The 9,191-nt window shown below is 40.9% G+C and overlaps 1 protein-coding gene across 1 annotated transcript; it reads right to left on the minus strand.

Moving 5' to 3' along the window:
• Nucleotides 1-208: 208 nt before the first annotated feature.
• On the minus strand, nucleotides 209-8,894 carry LOC142616311 (uncharacterized). The gene is made up of 6 exons (XM_075789189.1): nucleotides 8,793-8,894; nucleotides 1,360-1,776; nucleotides 684-878; nucleotides 567-635; nucleotides 370-468; nucleotides 209-253 (listed from the first exon to the last, which is right to left on the minus strand). The coding sequence occupies exons 1-6, from the start codon at nucleotides 8,892-8,894 to the stop codon at nucleotides 209-211; spliced, it is 927 nt and encodes a 308-aa protein (XP_075645304.1).
• Nucleotides 8,895-9,191: the final 297 nt, after the last annotated feature.

Below are 9,191 nucleotides of genomic sequence, written 5' to 3' on the forward strand. Positions count from 1 at the left end.
GCATTATCACCTTCTAGAATCACCTCCATAAAACCAGTGTCTATAGCAAATTCTAGAGTTTTGCGACAAGCCATCACCTCCACCTCTTCACTATCCCTCACAGCACCACCCTTGGCAGATATAGCAGCCATAACCTCACCATTCCCATTATGAATGACAACACCATAGCCTGAAGTCGCACCATTATCAAAACATGCTCCATCAAAATTCAGCTTAAAGAACTCACCTTGCGGAGGTTGCCATGCTTGACTTGCTGGGACATGGACGGAAATAGGTACACTCAGATGATCCTGGGCATCAACAAACTCTCTCAAATAATCCGAGGCATGTTGGTAAGACCGTGATGGATGTTGGAAGGCACCCCCATACAAAACCGTGTTCCTCTGCAGCCAAATTTGCCAACAGATCACGCAAAATAAATCCCTCTCCTCTAATGACAGCTTTGGCATAAGACCAGCTACCATCTGTCTAAAATCCACTTGCTTAGTCCCGAATTTTTGAAATTTGATAGCACTACCCACCTACACATCCTACGCAACCCCACACTCCCAAAACACATGCAATACCGTTTCTGTAGCTCTATGACAGAAATAACAACTCGCATCATCCATCACCCTTCTCTGAACCAAATTATCCTGTGTACGCAGAATATTTTGTCATGCTCTCCAGGAAAAGATTTTCACCTTATTGGGAACCCTTGCTTTCCAAACCCACGACCATAAGGAAGTGCTTGCTCTATGCCCCAAAGCCTCTCCAGAAGAATTCTCCGCCATCCTCCATTGCTTAGCTACATGGTACCCGGAGTTCACACTATATCTACCATTCTTTGTAAACAACCATACCAAGGAGTCCTGCATAACTCGCCTACTCAAAGGAACCTGAAGAATAGCTTCAACATCAAACTAATGGAAAAGGGCCTGAACTCGTTCTCTATCCCACTGGTGGTTCTACCAATCAATCAAGTCCGAAACCCTCCACTCCCAAACTTCCTCTTCGGGTTGGAACAAAATTCTTCCAGTTGGGTGATTAGGTAGCCAACAATCCTTCAAAACATGGATGGAAGCACCATTACGCACTCTCCAATAGCACCCTTTCCTCAAAATCGGTTGGGTAGCCAGCAAGCTTTTCCAAACGTAGGGGCTATTCGAACAATCCTTCGCCTCAAGGAACTCACGGAAAATATTTTGCCTTGAAACAGCTATACACAAGAGAGTGTTTATCTTGCAACAACCTCCATCCTCGTTTCACTATCATAGCTAAATTAAAGGATCTAATATCTCTGAAGCCGATCACACCCTCTTTCTTTGATTGTGTTAAAAAACTCCAACTTTTCCAGTGTATTTTCCTCTCTTCACCAACTTGGCCCCACCAAAATCTGGCACACATAGCATCCAATTCATCACATAATTTTCCAGGCAATTGAAACACCCCCATCGTATAGGTGGGAATAGATTGAGCCACTACTTTTATAAGAATCTCTTTTCCCGCCCTAGAAAGCAACTTCCCCTTCCAACCCTGCATCTTTTTCCAAACCCGTTCCTTAAGGAAAGCAAAAGAATCATATTTCCTTCTCCCAATCAAAGTAGGCAGTCCCAAGTAAGAATCAAACCTTTCCACGACCTTCACCTTTAATTTATCAACAATCCATGCTTTATGCTCCACAGACACATTGCTGCTGAAATAGGCAGAAGACTTCTCCAGGTTAATGCATTGGCCAGAAGCTTCAGCATATAGCTGTAGAGTATATGAGACAACCTGCACTTCATCTTTATTAGCCTAACAAAAAATCAAAGAGACATCAGCAAAAAGTAGATTAGTTATACAAGGAGCATTTTTACAGACTGCCACTCCATGCAACCTCCCATCTAATTCTGCTTTAGCAAGGAGCGAAGTAAAACCTTCAACACATATCGAAAACATATAAGGGGACAATGGATCTCCTTATTGAAGCCCTCTAGAAGGAATGACATTTCCATAGGCCTTTCCATTAATCCGAATAGAGAAAGAAGGTGTAGAAACACACCTCATAACCCTATCCACCCAAACCTCCGGAAAACCTAATTTGATCATCATACCCTTAAGGAAGCTCCATTCCACCTTGTCATAGGCCTTACTCACATCCAACTTAAGAACTAAAGCCCCCTTTTTACCCTTCCTTCTAATATGCATGGCATGCAAAGTCTCATAGTCTACAAGCACATTATCATTAATAAGGCGACCTAGTACAAATGCACTCTAAGTAGGAGAAATTATCTGTGGCAAGATCAGCTTTAACTTGTTCACCAAAACTTTTGAAATAATTTTATATATCACATTACAAAGGCTAATCGGTCTAAAATCTGCCATTTTTTTTCGGTTTCTTTACTTTAGGAATCAGAACAATATGAGTCTAATTAACAGCAGGCTCCATATTACCAGACTGTAAAAAATCTAACACAACATCAGTAACCTCATTCCCCACAATATGCCAAAATGTTTTTATAAAACAGTGCATTCATATCATCAGGTCCAGGAGCCTTTGTTGGTCCCATTTGGAACAACGCTGTTTTAACTTCTTCACTGCTATACGGCCTAGAAAGCACCTCCTACATATCATTTGTGAGTTTATTAGGAACTTTGTTAAGGAAATCCTCCATTCTATCACACGTGCCTGCTGTAAAAATATTCATGAAATAATCTGACACCACCTCTGCCACTTCCTCAACTTCCTCCACCCAAACCTCGTTAGCATTCTTGATTCCCTCAATATAATTCTATCGCCTTCTTTGGGAGGCCTTGGAATGGAAAAATTTAGTATTCTTATCCCCATACTTTAACCAAGAAACTCGAGACCTCTGACGCCAAAATATCTCCTGCTTCAGCAATAGATCATCAAGCTGTTTTCTCACTAGTAGGAACTCGCTTCTGCTTTCTTTAGTCAACTCACTTTCATTCATCAACTCCAATTTCTTCTGTAGCTTCTTAATCTCCTCCGTTTTGGGTTTGGTCTTGGAAGAACCCCAAGCATACAATTCAGCCCCACAAGTTTTGATACGGTCTGTTAGGACATATGTGTTTCACTTATTTAGAACATATGTCATTCATTATTTATGTAATTGGCTAATCCTTTGTCAAAATGTACTTTACTTGTAATTGGGTAGATTTAGGATGAGGTTAATGCTTCAAGAAACAAGGTTTCAAGATCAAGTGTTAAAGCCTTGCAAGTTTATCCAAGAAACAAGTTTAGAAGCGCTCTTCATTAAAGCTCGACAGCTGGCTCAACAACTGCATCTATCGAGCTTTAAGAATTTGTTCCAGCCCCAAGGCTCGACAGCACCTCGACACCTATAGCTGTCGAGATTTAAGAAAAACAGATTCCTAGTTCTGTTTTAACTCTAATCTGTGGATGTGTCTTTGGGCCTTCTTTTCTCCTAACCCTAGACATATAAAAGGATTATTTTAAGGGCCGTCAAAGTGTGGCAAGTTGCACAAGCATTGAGAATTCCTTGTTCATACAAATTGTAACTTGAAACGAAGTGCTTGCCCTAGTTCATCTCTCTTGTGAAGAAGTTGCTGTGTCTTTGCACTGTAGGGTTTTGTAACCGAGCATCTTCTTGATCTTCATCGTGTGGATGAATTGAAGAACTTTGCAACCAACAAATCTTCTCTAGTTGGTGATTGAAGTAGTGTACTGGGATCCGCGCAATTGATTAGTTACGTACTTGGGAGCCGTGCATTGAAAGGAGAAACTGTCACTACAGAACAAGTCCAATTGGGTATTGGGGTAAGGGTTCAACTGTAGGTTGGTAAGGTACTTGAGATTCCCTTACTTGTAACCACTTTTTGTGATAATAGTGGAGTTTCGGAAGTGGTGACCTTAAATTCACCCGGTGGGGTTTTTGCCGTGTAGGTTTTCCCCATTCGTAAAAAAATCACCGTGTTTTTTATTTTTCGCTGCATACTTTAGTTTATTGGTGATTTGTTTGTGCTACCACGCGTTTGCATGTTAATTTGATTAATTAATAACTTGGCTAATTAATCAATTTAATCCATCACAAGGGGTCAATACATTTTTGGCCTATCAAGTGGTATCAGAGCAGGCACACTCTGATTAGGTTTATCTTTGTGTGTGTGATCCATTGACCCCTGTTTGTCATGGATAGAGGTCAGTCTCTTATTATACCTCCTCTGTTTGATGGTACTAACTATGCATACTGGAAAGTACGCATGAGAGTTTTCTTGCAGTCTCTAGATGAGAAAGTGTGGCAAGCTGTGGAGATAGGCTGGACCAAGCCTAAAGAAACGCCGACCGATTGGGATGAAGCCAAAATCAAGGCGGCAAACTTCAACAGCAGAGCATTGAATTCCTTATTTAGTGCAGTCACTAATGAGGAGTTCAAGAAGATATCCTCCACTGAAATTGCTAAGGAAGCATGGACCATCCTCCAGACAACCTATGAGGGAACAAGGGCTGTCAAAGATTCGAAGCTACAAAGGCTCACTACAAGCTTCGAAGAAATGAAGATGGAAGAGGATGAGTCATTTGATGAGTTCTATGCCAAGCTCAAGGACATAGTGAACTTAGCCTTTAATCTTGGGGAAACCATTTCTGAACCCAAGATTGTAAGGAAGGTTCTTAGATCTCTACCCGAGAGATTCCATGCCAAGATCACGGCGATAGAGGAATCAAAGGATATTGACAAGATTCCTCTGACTGAGCTTATTGGTAATCTGCAAACCTATGAGCTAGGGTTGACAAGAATTGGCAAATCGGGAAAAGGCAAAAGCATGGCACTAAAGGCCAAGAGCAGTGAGACAGATGAGTCATCAAACGATGAAGACTCTAAGATGAAGTCCTACATCACTAGGCAATTCAAGAAATTCATGCAAAATGCCAATGGAAAAGGCTTCGACAAGGACCGTAGGCAATCTAGTTCTTCTCAGTTCAAGAGCCAAGATAAAGGGAAGAAGGATGCAAGGGATGGCGGTCAGTACACTGTTCCCACAGGACCCAAGTGCTTCGGATGTCAAGGTTTCGGTCACATGAAGCAGGAGTGTCCCACATATCTCAAGCGTGAGTATTGGGAAGAGCAAGGCACTTGCTGCTACCTTGAGCGACACTGAGCCTAATGATGATTCCGACAATGAAGATGACGGAATTTTGAATGCCTTCACTGCCACTGTCAATCCTATTAAAGGGATTGTTGAAGATGTGGATGAAGAAAAGGAATTGGTGGAATCCAAGTTTGAAATGATGGATGATCAAGATGATATCCATACAGCCTATGAGAAACTGTACAAGCTTTCTGAGAAGCATGAGAAACTCTATAAGCTAGCCACTAAGAAGCTCAGTGATGTGGAACTTAACCGAGAGGAACTTTCCACAAAGGTTGATGAAGCTAATCAAACTATTGGGGCACTGAGATTTGAGAACAACTTCTTGGCTGAGAAGATCAAGAAGATTGAAGCGGAGTTGTTTCAAGTTAGAGCTCAATTGGAGAGGGCATCAAGTGCAAAGCTGGATGAGATGCTCAGCATTCAGAAATCTGCTTCTAATCGAACAAGATTGGGGTATGAATTCTCTTTTTCTAATAATGCTTCTACTAGTACTACTATTTTTGTTCCTCTTGCTAATAATATTAAAATTGAGAACAATGATGATAAAACTGAATTAGCTAGTGAGAACTTAGACAAGGGTAAATCTATCTTAGGAGCACTCCCTAAGCTTGAGAAGAAGGACACTAAAAACCCTAGGACTAAGAAGGCTAACTCTCAAAAGCCTAAACAGAAGAAGCAGCATCTCTGTCATTATTGTGGTGTAGCCGGTCATACTCGACCAAATTTCTATAAGTGGTTAGCCACTCAACAGAGCAATGGCATGATAGCATCTAGGATCCAGAATCAGCTTCAAACCTCTCTTGCTCCTCTTGGAGATCTTCTCAAAGCCCTCATGTTCCTTTCGAACTTGAACGGTTTCAATCCTTCCCACTCATCATCGGTTCAAGGTTTTGCTAAGAGGAAAGGTTCTTCCAAGGTGTGGAAGGAAAAGGGTTCCAAGTGACTTATTCACTTTTTCTCTCTCTCCCCTTCTTGTTTTTGTTTTGCATTACTTGTGTGTTTTGCTTTCTGTTTTTGAGTCAGTCTAGTTTTATGCATTCTTTTATCTTGTTTAACATGTTTTTGTTTGTGTGTTTTCAGTTTTGTTTTATTTTTGTTTTTTAAAAAAAAAATTGAAAAATCAGAAAAATACAAAAACAGTGTGTGTTTTATGTACATCAGTTCTCGTGAACCTTAAAATGGCCATTGAAACAGAGTTTTCTAAACTTTGTATCTCTTGTAGCTTAGATGAGCATTTCTATGCACAACTAAGCAAGTGAGCTTTGTAGCTCTTTGTTTGTGATGAGTAAGGTTAAGTGATCTCTTGAACTTAACACTCGTATCACTCTTTTTGACGAGTTGAACTAGAAAATCCTAAGAGAAATGCATAAATAACCATCTCACCACTGTTACTCACCAATCATAATATGACATATGTATGCTTCGGCATAGCAAAAGTGCAACGTCAAAAGCTTAACATAACTGGGTATCTCTTTTCTCTCTTTCATATACCCATGCATGATATGCTTAATAAAAGAAAATATGCAAAGAAAATAAAAGCAAAAAGATCAAAAATGCTTTAAATATGATTGCAAGCGTGTTTTCTAGGAGATGTGGGAGTTATAGGATGTACCTTAAAGGTGATAGTCCCCATCAAACAGTCATGATTGTGTGTGAGTTAGAGTGATTTTCTCATATCTCAAATTGTCATAACATAAAGACACTTGTGCAATCTTGCAATGTTTTCACAACACGACACAACACGCAATATTCTTTGCTACTTTTGATACATGTGATTTGGCCATCACAAGGTTTACATGCGTTGATATATGCTCACTAAACTGTCTAAACTTGTTTTTGAAATATAAAATTGGTTAGACGTGTTTAGTGTGTGAGTGCGTGTTTTGAGATCCATGTGCTTAAAATTGTTGTTGAGAGATGTTTTTGAGAGTCTATTGTGTTGATTGAATCATTGGTTGAGTTGCATGATTGATTGCATTCATGTTTGTGCTTTTCCCTTCTCGAAAAACTACTTTGAAAAGTTGGCTCGACACCTCCTCGATACTTGGCTATCTGTCAAACTTCTCAGCTTTTTCTTATCACAATCTCGATAGCTTCTCGACACCTTCTGGATCGATCGAGAAACTTTCTGTCCTCTCGATAGCTTCTCGACACCTGGTGGATCGATCGAGCTTTAGCTTTCTTGTTTGTGTTTGGTTCTCGACACCTTCTCGATAGCTGGATCTGTCTACATGTATTCCTCGACACCTACCTCGAAAGATGTCTCGACACCTCTCGATACCTGCATCTGTCGGGATTTACTAAGGTTCTATATAAAGGTTCTGTGCGATCTGGTTCTCATTTCTCTCGATCTCTCTCTTGACAATTTTGTCTTTTCAACTTCTCAAACTCTCTCTCTCACTCCAAATCTTTTTTTCTAGGTTTCTCAAAGCTTCTTCAAGTTTTTCTTCACTTGGTAAGCTTCTTTTTCATCATTCTACATGCATTTCATGTTTTTGAAACCTAGATTTTGGGGTTTTTGAAAATTTTGGGGTTTTTCAAATTTGATGAGTTTGTGTTGAAATTTTTGGGATGGGTTTTGTAGTTTTGATCTTAAAAACTCCATACATTGCATCACATTAGCATTCGAACAGTATTCTCATGCAGTTAGATGTGTGAAATATGTTTGTGTGCTGGTAGGATTGGATTGGGCTGAGCCTATGATGTTTTTCATAGTGCATGTCACATGTTCATGCATTCCCCATGCATACGTCCTTTCTTTTCAATATACTTGTTATAGTTGAACTGTTTTGGGACTTTTTTGATTGTTTCTGTCTCCCCCCTTTCTATCTCTGTTTGCGTTAGTAGTGTCTATGGCACCTAAATGTAAGTCTATTCCGACCCAGAACCCTCTTCGTTCTAGGGCCTCTTCATCTTCTGATTCCACTCTTATTTCTATTCAGTTTCATTGAGAAATCTCATTAGGACTTCTTGGAGAACTTCTCTAAACGAGGTGTTCATTCAAAACACCACATTGTTCTGGCAGACTTTGCTGACACTGACCTTCCCGATGAATTTCACAAACGGGAATGGGAGTCACTGTGTGACATCCCGGTCACTTGTCCTTTCGTGCTGATTCAGGAGTTTTACTCCAACATGCATGGATTCGATTATTCAGTACCTCTCTTGCTCACTCACATTTGAGGTACGCATATAGTTGTCACACCGGAGTTGGTTTCCGATGTGCTCCATGTTCCGAAGGTTGCGCATCTTGACTACCCTAGTTGTGAGCGTTTACGAACTGTGTCCAAAGATGAGATGATTTCTGCTTTCTGTGAGCGCCCTTCTGATTGGGGTGAGCACCAGTTTACGTCAAGTCGACCTTTTGCTAAAGGTCCTCATTTCTTAAACATGGTGATGACTTTTGTCTTACATCCTCTCTCTTATTACAACTCTATCACAGAGCCTCGTGCTCATTTTCAGTTGTCTCTTATTGAGGATCTTACCATTGACTTTCCTTCGCATTTTATCTATTCCATCTTAGATGTGTATAAGGATACGGCTACCCGTGATAAGCTCATCTTTCCTTCTACTATCACAAGGATTTTACGCCATTTTTCTATCCCTTTTCCTGTCTCCGACCCTTTTTCTGTCATGGTTGCCATAGATGCCGCTACCGTAAAACGTAGTGAGGTACAGTTTAGGTCGCGTCAGACAGGTCCTGCAGCTCCCTCCTCCCGTTCCGCTTCATCCAGATCTGCTTGTGCTTCATCCGTTCCCTCCTCTTCTTCGAGCAATGTGTCATTAGGAGATATCATGGCGCAGCTTCAGCGCATGGAAGCTCGCCTGGATACCCTCTCTACAGAGTTGTATCAGGTGAATGTTCGTGTTGGTCGCATTGCTAGGCGATAGGCGACCATGGGTGATTTTGCTCCTGAGGTTTCTCCTCCACCACCTTTTGTGGCTTCCACGTCTAGGGATGATGATGGTGATGACGATGATGCTTCGGATGATGATGATGATGGAGATGCTAGCTCTACCGATGAGATGTTTACTTGACACTCTACCCTTTGTCACTTGTATAGGGACATCTTTTTGATAGGGGGAGTGTTGGG

Source organism: Castanea sativa, chromosome 11 (genome assembly GCF_040712315.1).
Source record: "Castanea sativa cultivar Marrone di Chiusa Pesio chromosome 11, ASM4071231v1".
NCBI classification, from domain to species: Eukaryota; Viridiplantae; Streptophyta; class Magnoliopsida; order Fagales; family Fagaceae; genus Castanea; species Castanea sativa.